The sequence below is a fragment of the Telmatherina bonti genome (assembly GCF_933228915.1).
Source record: "Telmatherina bonti genome assembly, chromosome: 16".
NCBI lineage: Eukaryota > Metazoa > Chordata > Actinopteri > Atheriniformes > Telmatherinidae > Telmatherina > Telmatherina bonti.
Window position 1 is genome coordinate 22,115,152 of NC_136614.1, and position 16,258 is coordinate 22,131,409.

Consider the following 16,258-nt stretch of genomic DNA (forward strand, 5'->3'; position numbering starts at 1 on the left):
AAAACCATCACTGTAAGTATAATAAAAATGTCGATGTCCAAAACAAAGTAATGAAGTAATGAATAATAAATCCTGGTCCCATGTTAATTCATAACATTACAGCAGACCACAGTAACAACTAATTCGGTCTCCATAAATATATAGTAAAAATGACAAATGAATGATGAGAATTATTATTATAATTTTTTTGCATTATCGTGTTTGGGAAATTAACAATTATAATCAATTTACCTGCTTATGTATGTGTGGAGCCACCAGGAGTCACTGACAAAATATTTACTTGATTGTCAAAGTTTGCAAACAAATATTTTTTTCAATTAACTGATGTTGCACCTACCATTGTAATTATTATCAGCTCCACTTAGCAGAGTTTTTGGGACATGTTCTTTCACTGTCAGCTCAACAAATTGTATCTTCACACAGAAAATCCACAGGATACAAATTCCTTGTATGTTTGTGCAAACAAGGCGTATAAAGTGATTCTGATTCTGATCACTACATCCATCCTTACACTATTGGGAGGTTTTGTATTTATTTTAAGATTCAAAGATATTTCTACAATGCACCAATCAGAAGCAGAGGCTAAGGCATCCCTTTCAATGGGATCTATCTATTTACACAGCTTATCCTTTTAAACTGTTCTATTGATCTCCACCTAGGTCATGAAGGTATGGCATCAAGGCAAGGGAGAGGGGTGGGGGTGGGGTTGCAAATTTGAGAGTAAGGACAGTCAAGCAAGAGAATAAGGACACACGGGAGGAGGATAGGACTTCCCCTGGGTGTCTTTCAAGCCAGTTTTCTCCTGGTATTTGACCTAGTCTTGGCTTTCCTGTTCAGTGCAACCCAGTTATAAGAGAGAGGAAGCTAAAGCATCTGGTCAGACTCCTGAAACAGAAAGTGGCTTCTTAATGGAGTGAAAAAGTAAAAGCAATTAATGTCACATTAGCACACCCCTAATAAGGCCTGCCCTCCAGTGTGCCGTGGTGAGAATAATCACCACTCAGACTGAGATGCATGTCAAAAACATAGCTGAATCACTAACATGGGCTTGTTGAAATGGAGGATTTGCATAGAAACATAAAACCCTTTCAGGTCAGCTGATTAAGCCACTTAAAATACAATTTATACCTGCCTATAAAGAAAAAAAAGCCAGTAAATGAGCCATTTAAACACTGAGTGGTTGCTAGGTGGCAGCAACACTCTGCCTTTTGAAACACTTAGTTGTCCATTAAATTGATTACAAGTAAAATTCCAAAGTTTTATGTCGGGCAGCAAAGGAATAAATTAACAATAGCTCCAGTTCTATTCTCTCTGACTAACATGGCACCTATAATCACTACATATGAGTCTTTATGGTACACAATGTTGTCATGACCTCCATCACTTTCAGCTCTTGCCTTTGAGCTGTAATTCAAACTTCACACAGCAGCGGCAGCATCTCCAGAGCTTTCCCAAAACAAAACATGTCCTCTCTGGCTGGAATGAGATTGAAGGCTCTTAAGATTTGGCTTAATTGTTGTCTTTTCCAGTGTTTAATTATGAAAACACCAAAGCACTGTCAATGCTGCCGTCTAATTCCACTGAGTTCCGCTAATTATGTCGTGTTAATGGAGGTTTTTCTATTGCACCGTCACACTCATTAACTTGGGGTGACACTGCTCTTAATTGGATAAGAGGCCATTAAGTCACATTTCTCTGATTAGAATTACCACTTGCTTATAAACATCAACCCTGACACCAACTGGTTCAAACCATAAGACACAGTATCAGCTGTATATCTTCCACTAATAATAGTCCTGTTCGCTTTGATCTTACTTATTCTCTTTATAAAATACAATTAAAGATGCAATTAGAATGTTGTTTTTTTTCTAATCAAAGCAGCACATGGAAAGCACACCACACACACACACACCTAACTTCTTCCTCAGCAGAGGAAATGAATATAGCTGCTCCATATTTTTGTTGCAGATGCAAACCCAGCTCCCAGGTTTAATAGGGATCACTCTGGACAGAGGGACTCCTCAAGTCTGGAAAATGTCACACACTGCAGTATCATTACTCACAGTAAATGGGCTTCTTCCTCTTGTTTCTACTTTCTGTCTTTTTTCCTCTGGTCCTCTTGGGTCTGGTGCACAGCGATGCTCTGAACTGGCAAGCGGTTATTTAAGCTAGCACGTGCAGCCCCTGTTTCCAACAACACATTAGAAAAGTAAAAATAAGAATAAAAAATTAAATATATTATTAGTACAAATGACTGAAACCTCATATATAAAAACTTAACGTTAAAACTTTCCTTTTGAAATCAGCACTGTATTGAAGTTATTGCAAGAGCAACAAATTACTGGAAAAGTTGTATAATGTAAAGCAATTAACTGGGTTAATTGGCTACAGGTCAGTCATGTGATTGGGTACAATACATCCAAGAGAAGCTGAATCTTCCAGAGAATTGTTCACTACTTTGTAGGAGATTGTCTGAAATAACAGGGCCATCAATTTTTTTTTTTTAATTTTCAAAATAAGCTTATGAAAATTTCTGCACATATGATCACATGTGCTTTATAATATAATGATTTAATTTAGGGAACCTGGACAACCGTCTGGATATGGTTAAGTGCAAGACTGAAAACCAGTGACAACTTCAGGACCTTCGGGCAACACTGAACCAAAGACAAACAGGATTCTGTAGTGGAAAAGCATTTTTAGTGAGCATACCTGTAATTTTTGTTGCTAGTAAGACTGGGCTGCTGAGAGTTTCACACTGTACGCTATAAAGCCATAAAAACAATCTTTTGTCTTCCAAAGAAGGGCTTTTCCGTTTTGCAAAATAATGTCAACCCACATTTCCCATTCATTACAGTATCATAGTCCCGACTCATCACCCTCTGAAAGAATTTCTTGTGTTACAAAGCAAAAACTTCAAACCAATGAGACTGGGAATGGGTTGAGAAGCTGACATTCTGTTTCAAGCAGAAATTAGGAAAAAAGTTCAATACTACAGCAGATCCTCAATTTTTTTTTTTTTGTGGCTGCAGAAGGGTCTGATAAACTAGCTTTGGACCTCTGGGTTCTTTGCACTCAACACACACTAACATTTCAGCAAGAACAAGTCTTCAAACCAATTATTTTGATATTTTTATGGTAAAAAAAAAAAAAAAAAAAAATTACATTAAAAAGAAATTTAAATCTACACCATTCGTGAGATTTTTATTTACTGCAACACAGAACTAATAGACATATAAGTAAAACTGTATCATAAAACAGAGATAACTGAAAAATGGTTACAACACCTATAGTTGCCTTAGGTTTTTTAGTACAATAACTGGAATATGAAGATTCAATATCTATATTTGATTTAGGTTTCATCCAGCGCACATCCTTTTTGGGTACATTTTGTTTTAAATACACCAAATAAATACAGAATTTAACTGATGTCATCCCGTGTTTTGGTGAATCCTGCAACTGTTGGCCACCATGTTTAACAACATTAACATGAAGCAGACCTCCATTTAACATAAGGCCCAGTATATATGGAAAACAGACTGACACCACCGCTTTCCAATCTCCAGTAGCCCTGTTCTCATACCCACACGTGCCCTCAATTACCCTATGAGCACCACATGTGCAACATCATTAATAAGATCCACTAATAATGGTGGTGAGCTCCATTGGCCGTGAGTGAGATTTGACTAATTACTGTAATTGTATTGGAGTCATGCTCATTAAATATGAAAATTGTGTTCTGTGAAATGAATGGGGCTTCATGATCACTCTTGTATGAACAGGCGAGAAATAAATTAGAGAACAGTCTCTCGTTGTGCAATTAACTACAGTGCAGACAGCTACCTGCCACACCCGCCGATCTGCTAATACAATGTGTGTATGTGTGTGTATAATTTGTAGACATTTGCCAATCTACCATTACTTGTTGATTCTTTTTACAAATACCGTAAGCATGACCTGTCTGCTCCATGAAACGTGCAAACATTAATATTTCACAGAGCATTATAATTGCAATTGTAATGATTTTCTACTGGTAGCTTTTAATTTTTTTTCCCTATTTGATTTGATATTACTAATATGTTTTCTGTTCTGGTTAGAGTGAACAATTTAAAAGTTACAAACGGCAGAAGACACCACAGAATATATTTAATATAGTTATGTGTGCACCACTTACAAAAATCGGTATAATCTGAGTGCCTATCCCTGAGGGGAGCAGCACTTACTCCCCCACTTGTTTCTGCATGCTCAAGTTGTTTAAGAAGTCTCTCAATGCAAATGCAGTGCTTACCTCTACAGCCCCGTAAAAAACTGTGCCACACTCAGAAAGCCCTGATTTTGTCTGAGGATATATAGAGGTGAACAGAGGCAGGTAAACAAAGCACAATGTGGAGGTCAAATGCTAATGAGCACTCCATTTGCTATGTCTGGCTCCCTCCAAAGGCAGAGTAAAAACATCAGAGGCACCAAGATGCAATAAATCATTCAAATAAATAATAAATTTTAAGATTCAGAGACAACTTTGTGGTGTTTATTGCGCCTCCTGGAATGAATTCAAAGGCTGAGTCCTGATTTGTCTCATGTGGCCTTATTTAAATCGTCCCATTTTAAACTGCATACTTGAGACAGCAAGACACTTGCAAGTCCATTTTCAGGCCTAACACCCACTATATAATTTCCATCTGCTCGCTAGTTAATAGGGTAAGGCCAATGAGAGCACCATCCTGAACTGTAACTTGTTTTCAGCTCATACACAGGCTGCAGGACTTGAACAGATGCAATAGCATGTGGGGTTCGCATCTGCTGCAAGGCCTTAAAAACCCACAGCTGTCCCCTCTCTGTCTGAGTCCCTAGCAAAAGGGAGACTTAGACAGGCATGACTGATGAGGTGGTGAAATATCCCAAGAAGCAGGTGGAATATTACAGGTAGAACACACCGCTATCTGATCATTTGTTTCTGCTTGCTCTCAGTTGCTGTTGCTACCCATAGATGGCGCTCAACTCATTCAGAAAAACACTGACCTTCCGCGGGGCTGTCCATCACTAAATGCCACAGCCTGCATCGTGGTGGGGATGAGCTGTGGAGAGAGGCACACTTACCTGTCCTTGAGCCAAAAAAAAAAAAAAAAAAAAAAAAGAGTAGATTCAGCATGTATGTACTCAGTAGCCAGGAGCCATAAATCATGACCTTCTTCAATTTACACAGGGAGCATATTGATGGTTTCCTATCTCCTTCACTCACTTTCCCCTAGTTACATTGTCTAAGACAACACCACACTGGGTAACTATGACTGACACTTTACAGCCTATTCTCTGCGGACTCTCACCTCTGCTGATGAATAATCCTCACATGAGGAAAGGATGGAGTGTACAGTAGAGCTGTATCCAGTGGTAGTCCCAGTGCAAGGTTGCACTTAGAGTGTGATTATAGATTTACTGAAACTAAAGTAAGCAACAAGACTGGCTGATTAACAGGCCACAGCATGACAGTGTCGCCCCCCTCTTCATACATGCAGACAGGCCTGCCAACTAGTGACAACATAAAGAGAATAAAACAGGGTTTACAAGATGGAAAGTCACTCTGAGGACAGTGGGACATGCCCTAATTCCCTTCTACATCACTTCATTTTAAGATAGAGAAATAAAAAAAAAAAATAAATAAAAATGGGGGAAAAAGGACTTGTAATTCTGTTGCAAGAGCCAGAAGTTCGTAGGTCAAGTTTTGATCTTCCTCTACTCTTCTCACATCTTGTCAGTAACTGCAAAGCTTAAATGTCAGTGGACAACTATACAACCACTCCACTAAAACACTGTTACACTAAAATAGAGTGGAGAAGTTATAACACATTTCTTATTTGCAGCAATAATATGGAGTGCCGAGTGCTGTTGTGCCAAGATGATAAATAAGAAATGAAAAAGTGACAAGCCTATTTATTTGTTTAATTCAATCTTCTGTTGAGAGATCTCTTTTTTTCCTGCTGGACATCATGGCTGATTTTGTTTAGGGGAATGCTTTGTGGCAGGCTGATTAAACACAGACTTACTCCCCCAACCCCCACATTGGCTGAAGTTGAAAGCCCAGTAAATGAAATGACTTCCACGGGATTGCACCACAAAGGAAGGGAGTGTGTCAGATGTGCATTCAGCCAGTGTCATAGCCAATGCAAGGTCAAACGGGACATTGTGTAGACAGCCACCCAACTGACGGTCTGGGGCAGGAGGATGCCGTTATACCCAGAGGCACAGTCTTGATAAACATACAAAAGCACACAGACATATGTTCATATGTGCGCACACGATTAGTCGCCTTTCACTTGAGACAAGACCATGAAGAGGACAACGAGTTACAGTTTCTATACATATGAATATGAATATATATATATATATATATATATATATATATATATATATATATATATATATATATATATATATATATATATATATGTATAAAGAGCGAGAGAGATATTAACTGGAATAAAAAAAAGATTGAAAATTATAAATTTGTACAACTGCATGGAAACAAGCTTGTTGTAGAGGATAGACAATGCTGATAAAACTGGGGTATTATACCATGAAGTAAATATTCTGTGAAGTCTGGCATCCTACAATTACTACTTTTGGAGAGCCATCAATGTTTGTGTTTATTCAATAAAAGTCATTACACTGATTACATAAACCATGTGATTTTATTGACACTGTACATTCAGTGCATTGTTAGCTCTAATTCGCCCTCCCTCGCCAAAAAGCATATATGCATATTTACACATGGGAACAGTAGGCATGAAGACACCAATCAAAACACAAGAAAATGTCACACAGGACTGTCCAGTGAATCCCAGCTGTGGATTTTCCCTTCATGGGATAGTGTTCACAGTTAGCTTGTCCTCCTCCAAGTATAGGGGTAGTTTATAATTAAAATGAACCAAAGCTCCCCTTTAACTTGATTTATATTTCACAGATGTTAACATATTGCTTCTGAAGGGGGTGAACCTCTTGGGTAATCACATGTCTGTGGTGCACACACCTAGCAGGGTCCTTTATACACCGTGGACCGGGACGGCCAGGGAGGTTCCTCCATGCTTTATGTAAATCTCGTCATCTCAGAGTGCATGGAGATAAGTCTGCAAATGGAGCAGCGAATAAGCAGCTTTCTCCTCCGAGGAATGTGTTCCCTCAATTGCAGTAAGTTCATCTACATTTTTTTCAATACCCAGCCAGTGATGTCACTTTTTTTCTGTGCCACTGATTCCCAAGAGGAACCCGTGGCCCGCTTCCAAACCCAGTGTAATTTTCAAAATATGAATTGAGGTATAGGGTCTAGACGACTTTAGTAGTCGTCGTACAGTATGTCCTGCTGTGCTGTTGACCAAAAATGATGATGACACAGAGTGTTTCAACACTGAAAGAGACAAAGACACAGAAAACAAAGTAAAAAGCCACCTTAGACTAAATATTTTGGACATATTATTTCCTGTTTGACTCAGTACAGTGACTTGTATCATACAGCAGAAGTTCCTAATTCCACATGAGAGTACATTAAAGTGGCAAATTAAACAATTGATCATAGTCACATTAATGCACAGCAGTTACAATATAGTTCAGTGAAATATGCACATTGCATTTGTACAAGTATGTCCACATTGTAAACAAAACACAACTAAATATCAGTCTGATGCTCTACAACACAAAGAACACACATGGCCGTACTTGCCTTGCATAGCCCAGTGATCGCTGCTGTTATGAAACTATTACAGGCACCCATGAAATCGCCTTTATGAAGGTTTCAACAAAAAAACCCTCCCTGCCGTCAACCGAAATAAAATGTCTCTTGTCCCCAAGGTAGAGCCAAAGCAGAAATTTAATTGCTCTATTTCTATTGAGAATTTCAGCTTAGGAGACAATTAGGATTAATTGGATGTAGTAGAACCGATTTAGAGGTCTGAAAATAAAATAGGAATTTTCTCTTATTTTCTAATACTAATTTGGAAGAGAGGAAAAGTTGGGAAAAAGTTATCTACTCCACATCTTGAATGTGCGTAGAGGAGATACATGAGTGATCATAAGGGTTTTCCTGTTTTGATCAAGTCAGACTGTGTTCATTAACCCTCCACACAACCAGCACAACATGAACTGCAGCACAGACATCGTCTCTCTTTTATATGTCCAATAAAAAAATAAAATGAAACAAAATAAAATATTAATAAAAAAATAAATCCTTGGTTTGTAAGTTTCATGTTTTCTTCAGACTTCATGTGTCCTACGGTGACAAAACAAGCTGATGTCTGATCAATAACTGTTTTTGAGTGAACAAAATGTATAAAAGTTTGTCATGTTTGCTGTTATCACCATGACAGTTTAGAGCGGAGGCAACAGAATGAAACTATGACAATAACCAATATCTTTTAACAACAATATTTAATTGGAAACAGCAGGTTGGCTCAAAATGCAGTTATATCAGCGTTTCTGCTTTGGTTTGCTACTGAACCGAGGCGACACATCCCTCATTTCAACTGAGGATGGATTAGCTGGTTAACAACGGCAGAAGTGCACAATGGGCATCGTATTCTCTGTGGCATAGGGTTATAATTATCTATGCATTACATTACAGTAAATCAATAGCATCCCTGTGGGGATCGTCATAGTTACTGGCTTTATGTTTTCCTCGCGTTTGGGTAAAAGCTAATGGCACTTGACACTTTAAAAATGCAACTGCTTTAAAATACTCACAAGGGACAATATCTGTTTCAGTAAAATCCTAAAAGCAGCTGATTAACTGATGATTATATTGTTTTCATTTTAAGATAACAGGTTTTATATAATTTGCTCAAGTTGTTTGGACTGTGAGCAATATGCCACGTTAACTATCACATAATGCTTTGAATTTTTGGCAACTGATTCATGATTGATAGATAGATATAAAACTCTAAAAGGCTATCACCTCTTGGTTACTTATTTATTTAACAGTGTCAGTGTTTGTATACAATGCCTTTCTGAATGATTAGCACCTTCATTAAAATGACTAAAAACCAAAGAGAATCAGTAACTGTAAAGCTGTAATGAAGTTTTCTGCCATATTGATTAAATTCAGAGTAAAGTTTTGGTTGTTTTTAGAAACAAGTTTAAGGAAACAAGGTAAAAATGATTTCTGGCCATTGAAACAATTTAAACAACTTATCTCTTTTCGTTTTTCAATTCAGCAGATTCATACAATGTTACTGTTTTATGGTTTCTTTCAGTTTTCTCTGGATGAGCTTCAATAGTTTACCCTGTAGTCCACGTTTTGTAACAGAGAAAAATAAAATCCAGCCTAATAAATATAGTTTGTATGCCGTACATGACTTTGATGAAAAGCAATCGATGCATTTAGAATTAATGCTCTAAATATACTAATTCATACAGACATATTTGCTTGTAAATATGCAGAATCTGTATGAACGATTTTGGAAGCTATTTGGTGAGTATTGACAAATTCTGTTTTATGCGTGCTAAAAAAACATCTTGCAACCAGTGGCTTTGGCTCGCTTTTATCCTGATGTCAACTGGCTACACTGGAAGCCCATAAACATCAGCAATGAAAGTCAGCAGCAGAAGGTTGATGGGCCCCCAGAATGTCATGACGCTCACTGTTTGAGAGGTGAAAGAAAGGAGGATGCAGGAAAAAACGCCTATTTTGACAATGCAAAGCCTCCTCACTTGAGAAAATGACAAAACCATTGAGTGAGCACCTACCTGACGCAAACTGAATAGTTGACATCATCACACACTATTTATTATAGGGCTATTAGATTGCATTTAACTAATAGATATTGCTGGTACTGTGCCCTTTAACATAAAAACATTTTTTGACACACAGCCACACAGTTAAGCAAAATCCTCAGCACAAATTATAGCTTCTCGTGTCCATGTTTCACAGCATGTTAAGTTGCCAATGTGTGTATGAGGAACACAGAGAGAAGTAGTGGGGTAGGAATGGGGGGGGGATTCAATCTCTATATGAAAACACACTGACAGACTCAGACTGAGATAGCTCTTACAATACCCATTATAGCCTTGTTATTCATAGATGCTTAGTGCAAACACTTAGTGAGCAATGATCTCTATCCAACCACTGTCTCTCTATTTAAGCATCAAGTTGACTGAACCATTGAATTGATGAAGCTACCACAAGGTAAATATATTACGAGGAATTGGGGAATTGGGTACCACGTATTATTTTTTAATGACAAAATTAAGAATATGTCTAAGAATTCTCCCCTTGCGCCCAGTGCAATATCACACAATATACAGTACACATATTATATGTAGACCAGTTAGAGACTATTGCTTTAACAATGGAGAATAGAAAATATGAGATAAGGAAACAAACACATCAAGGCTACGTAGCTGTATAGTTCAGAAGGACATTTATATTATCACACTTTTTAAATAAAATAAAATGAGAAAAAAATTCACAGATGCTTCAGGTGATATAGAGCAATGGGTCTGTGGTTATAGCAAGACCCTCATTGCCTGATTTCTGTACACAACATGTTTTTATACATAATCATGATCCCACTTCAGTCAGGTTGATAGTTACCTCCTTTTTTTTTTTTTTTAATAATTACAAGTCCCCCTTTATTTATTTATTTTTTTTTATATTAATACTGTTTAAAAGTGTAAAAGGACTCCAGAGTCCAAGTTTCATCCTTTGACTCTCAATTGGCACTCCACCTTTCTTTCTTATGGGGTGTCCCCTGCTTTGGATTGGGCGTTGCAGCTGTCTGTCAAGCATCTGACCCAGGTGTCAAGCCTTGGCCTCCAACATCTCGAGGAATAGTTTGTGCATGGGAACTTTGCCCTGCATCTTGATGCTGTAGAAATGCTGAACGGCTTTGGTAGCTGTCTGACGAAGCAAAGGCAGGGTCATCAGCAGCTTGCCTGCCCGTCGGGGGTCCTCTGGGTGCTGGGAGCCCTCAAAATCCTGGAGGGCCTCATGTAGTGAATCTTGGAGCCTTTGGACAGCTTCAATGTTCTCTATATGCATCGAATCTGGGAAAAAAAAAATAGATAAGGACAAAAATGAGGTAAAAAGATCTAAATTCTTACACGATATGTGAAAAAAGCAACATTTTCAAGTGCAAAATATCTCTACAAAACTTCCTCTGTTAATTACTAACAGTGAAACATTTTTTTAAAAGTTTGTTTAAACGTGCTATTGATACATAATATACGGTGGCCCTGAAGTGCAAACCACAATTACAAAACAAAAAACGCAACACAAAATAAAAAAACAGCAACAAATTGAAAATGACAACAAAATTAAAAAAATACACAATGACAAATTAAAAAACACAATCAATTAAATTAGCACTATCAAAACATTCTAAAAAGCCCAAAAAAATAAAAAAACATGAAGAAAATTATAAAACACAATGACAAATTAAACAAACTTAGAAAAAGCACGACATTAACATACCAGAAGAGGTAGGTACCAGCGAGCAACGAGAGAAATTGCTTGTTGGACGATGGTGCCAGATGGCTTTTGAACCGGAAGTTGTTGTGTATGTAGCGCAGTTTTCAAAACATGAATGTAACCCGTAGCCCAAACATAGCTGCTGCTATCCAAGAATATTTTGATTATTACATACTTTACACAAAATGTGTCTCAATCAGCACACTAAAACTACTTCAAACACTTCTGTAGTATTTAACACAACGAATTTAGTACTACTTCAGCCTTTCCTCTACTCCAAACTGAACGAGGTACAAAACTACAACTTGCGGTTCAAAAGCCGTCTGGCACCATCGTCCAATCAGCGATTTCTCTTGTTGCCCAGTGGTACCAACCTCTTCCGGTATGTTAATGTTGTTGTGCTTTTTCTAAGTTCTTGTCGTTTTTTATTTGTCATTGTGTTTTATCATTTTTTGTGTTTTTTTTTAAATTTGTTGTGTTTTTTAAAATTTTTTTTGTAGCGTTAATTAAATTTGTCGTGTTTTTTAATTTGTCATTGTGTATTTTTTAACTGTTGTTGTCATTTTCAATTTATTTCTGTTTATTAATTTGTTGTTGCGTTTTTTTGTTTTGTAGTTTGTGTTTTTTGTTTTGTTGTTGTGGTTTGCACTTCAGGGCCACCGTAATAATACGTGTATAAGGATTCAGTAGAAAACTAAATCAAAATAAACGTTCAAAATGGAGAAAGAAGAAACGATAAACAAACCAACAAAAGACATATTTTTGCCAGATGTCATTTTTATTTTTATGTTTTTACAATTTAATGCCACTTTAAGACCAAAAATGGCAAATAAGAATTCATTTAAAAAGCATATTTATTAGTCTGCATTGCATCACAATTACCTGCTGTTGCTACAACCTGTTTTGCAGCAGCGTTGTGTGGTTTTACATTCCACAGCTCGTATGCTAACAAGAAATTTTGAGGAGAGCTTTTCTTTTGTTAGTACTTAATGACGTTCCTTTTAATGATCCCCCTTAAATAAATGCCTGTGCATGACTGAGACTCTAGGGAGAGTCACAGGTATTGCGCGTCTGTATAAATGTACATTGGGACAAGAAAAAGATTCATTTCTTTTTGGTATTATTGAGCACATATGCCCCCTCTCCGCTAATGAATTCAGATGGCTGTATTACTAGGATATTGTTCGGCTGAACGATGGTGGCAGATGGCCTTCATTTCCATAAGAAAGAGCAGTTGGCCCCCTTATGTATAGACTCTAAAATAAAACCAGTTGAGAGTTATTAAAAACTGCTCTCTTTGTATATGTCTGCACACTGTGGAAAAATGGTCTTGAAGGCGACTCAAAAGGACGTTCTGATGCAAAGTTTTAATGTATAAGCAGTTGCTTGATTTCAGTGAATCTCAGTTGTAAAGCATCAGGTCTAATCTGTGTATACGTCTTATCCACTCATAACATCATCACACATTAATACAACAGAATCAAATCAAACAGAATAATCCTGTTTGCAGTGTGTTAGAAAAGTTAACCAACGTGGCTGCAGACTGAAGAGTGGGTGAATTGGATCAGCTCTGCTTTGTGTCTTGAAAGTTGTGGAGTGAAGTTAAGACTGTGTATGCACATGTAAATGAGGCAGAAAAAAGGAAAGTACAAGGCTAATTATGTTCCTAACTGACTGATTAAGTCTCTTTTACCAGTCACCTTCTGTGTAAATTGCATTTCTATCTTGGGAAATTAACTAGGCTATGTGGACCGCACATGTGTTCCAGCACTCTTCATTTGAAACCTTCATGTTAATACTGATCTGATCCTCGTTTGGCTGAGCGATTGCACGCGTGTGAGTGTGTGCGCGTTTGTATGGAAGAGAGGGGGAAGAGTGGAGGGGAAACGAAAGAAAAATATTCTCAAATGTGTGTCAGTGTGTGTGTGTGTGTGTGAACGCACAGAAAGCGCATGGGTGTTGTTTTGTATGTGTGTGTGTGTGTGTGCGTTTAAGGAGGTTAGTGGCGGAATGCAAAACTAACTTTGAAGAAACAATTTCCATGTAATCCGTCAGCAGCCTGGCGTCAATCCCGTCGATACTCTGCTAATTACAAAATCAATGGCCGTGAATTTCCACAGCTGTCACACCCACAGGACCACTGGAGCCGAAGCTCGGCGAGACTTTGTTCAAACGAGCCGAAGATGCCCTCTCGCCCTCCCTGAGCCTCCCTCACAACCCCTTGCCTTCCTCTCTCACACTTCTCTTTTACCTTTACATCCCTGCCTTTCTATCACCTCCCTTCCCTCTCATTTACCCCCCATCCCCCCATCCCAATCCACCTCTCCCACAGAGTGTTTGTCATCAGAAGACTAAAGCTCTAGGCTCAGCATTTTTCATTTTTCAGTCAGGCAGGAGAAAAGACTCCTAACAGGCATTGATTAGTGGGGGACGGGCCCAGCCTCATGAAAAGCAAACTGTCAATATGGGCGCAGCATCTTCACATTGGAACAAACGAGGCCCGTCGCTCCCCAACGCTCATTCCACTCCACTTAACACATTTTATTGACAGCCCCTGTTTTTCTAATGAAATGCTAAATATATCTCCCTTGGCTGAGGCACGCTGGCAGCCACTGTTATGGAGATAGAGAGAATGAGAGCACAAAGTGACAGTCACACACACATGTATCTGCACGCAAATTAAAACATAGCTGTGGACACACCTGCAGACCTGCGTTGAAGAAAAGAAAAAAAAAATGCTGTTGACCTTTGCGTTCACTCTTATCAGAGATGTGTCTGTGGAAGTGATGGTTCCACAAGATACGGATCAACACTTTCGGTTTCTTTTTAATTTTCCTGTTGAATTTCTTTCTTTGTTTAATTAAATGCCAGCTATCTTGATTTATTTGAGATTTAGAGATGTAGTTTTCTGTCAAGTTAATGATGTTGATGGAAGGAAAAAAAAAAGATTTAGAGCCAAAAAGAAGCAGTCTTGGTTTATTTAAGCTTATGTTTTGGTGATGCATCATTAAATTACAAAATCTTTGACGACATCTACATTCAAATCAGCCTTTAAAAAGTCAAACGTCAACAGCTGTGGCCCTTTAAAAAACACAAGAAAAGCAACCAAACCATACTGCTGAAATGTCAAAACAGGAAAAAAAAAAACATTTTAGTGAAACCATTTGACAATAAATTTACGATGCTCAAGACACTGAAGTCTTATACTGCCTCATATGGTCATGAGTGTTTCAATGCAGAGAAAAAAGTTCTGTCTTCTGCATATAGATTGCATATATAAAATATAAATGGATGGTCGAATGAGACAGCTATTTGATGATGCTTGTTATAAAGGGGCAAGTAAGAAAAGGATTAAATAAATGTGAACAATTTGCACAAAACTGGTGCAAAAAAAGTTATTTTCAAAACTCACTTTGTAGGATTTTGTGAGCCCAAGTGCTCTTTGCAACAGTTTTAGTGACTAACATTGGAATTAAAGGACTCAACCTTACCAGAGTTTGCAAGCGCAATGGCTTTGAGAGTGACAAATTCTTCCTTCTCCATGCGAAGTTTCTTGTAGCGCCGAACCAGCGGCAGGATTGCAACATGAAGGTCCAGCAGGCCTGAGATCCTTGCCTGCTCCTCATCCACCACATAATCCTCTGCATACACAATCTCATCCTCACAGGGGAGCGAGCGAAACACGATGCTCAGCACAAGGATCTCCATCCAGGCGCTCTGCAGTAGACTCATTTGGTCTGCCAGTGAGAGTGTCGAAAAACCTGCCGAAATGACAAAGAACTTGTTAGAATCTGAGATTTTCTATCTTTCTGGGTTTTGCAATACGTAGAAAGGCAGTAAAATCATGTGACAGTAAAAGAGATCTGTGCATTAACCTTGCAGCTCAAAAGTGACCAGCTTGAGTCTTCCATGTGTTTTATGGGTCATGTACAATCACTGTACAATCCCTAGAGAAGTCCAACTTGAAACAGAGGCCGATGCTCCATGCTGTGGCTTAAGGGAGGAATATAAATCTGTCAAGTGTAGAGGCCCTTGAAACATGAGCTGGGACTGTTTCAACTAGCAAGTCAGCCCTTCTGCGACCCAGTGCCCTAGCAGATGAAATGCCACTCAGTGAGGACAAAGTCCTGTTCCCTCTCAGAGAGAAAACAAAAATAAATTGTTTTTTTTTTTTTAACAGACAAAAATTAATTTTGCCTTCCTGAATTGAGGAAATTATTGGTCTGAAATTTAAAATAGCCATCACAGTTTTTGTCACATTGTAAGTTTTAAAGGCATGTCAACATATCGACTTTATTTAAGGGGGCAAAATAAACATTTTTAATTTGTCACATTCCATCTCTGGACAATATCCACAGAATCGGGCCCAGAAATGGTCCACACCATTGTGCGGTACCTTACAACAAGAGACAAACAATGTGTGATGTCTCTTTTCCATGGTGATGTGCAGATGGACAGACAAAAAAGGAGACATAAAGCAAAAACTTCAGAAACCACAGAGCTCCATTCACAGCACATTAAGGACAACAAACACTGACTTATTGCAATGATGATAGTTGGGTTGAGTTTTCTGTGTGCAGTGACAATGTAAGAGTTGAACTGAATGTCATCACCACATACACACACACACACACACACACACGTTCTCCATATGAACCCAGAATATTACATGCTATGTCGCCATCTTTTTTTAAGATGAGAAATAAAATTAATTTAATTTAATTTAATTTAATTTAATTTAATTTAATTTAATTTAATTTAAATAATGACTGAAAAATCAAACAAATATGTGCGTCCTGATGACAA

At 38.0% G+C, this 16,258-nt stretch overlaps 1 protein-coding gene across 2 annotated transcripts in view; it reads right to left on the minus strand.

Moving 5' to 3' along the window:
* Positions 1-6,722: 6,722 nt before the first annotated feature.
* Positions 6,723-16,258, minus strand: part of esrrgb (estrogen-related receptor gamma b) — a 39,592-nt gene continuing 30,056 nt past the window's right edge. For both annotated transcript variants that reach the window (XM_079255887.1, XM_079255888.1), the window contains 2 exons: positions 14,944-15,213; positions 6,723-11,028 (listed from right to left, as the gene is read on the minus strand). In XM_079255887.1, the coding sequence (XP_079112013.1) occupies positions 10,784-11,028; positions 14,944-15,213 (515 nt within the window). In that variant the 3' untranslated portion in view covers positions 6,723-10,783. The remainder of the gene's footprint in view (positions 11,029-14,943; positions 15,214-16,258) is intronic.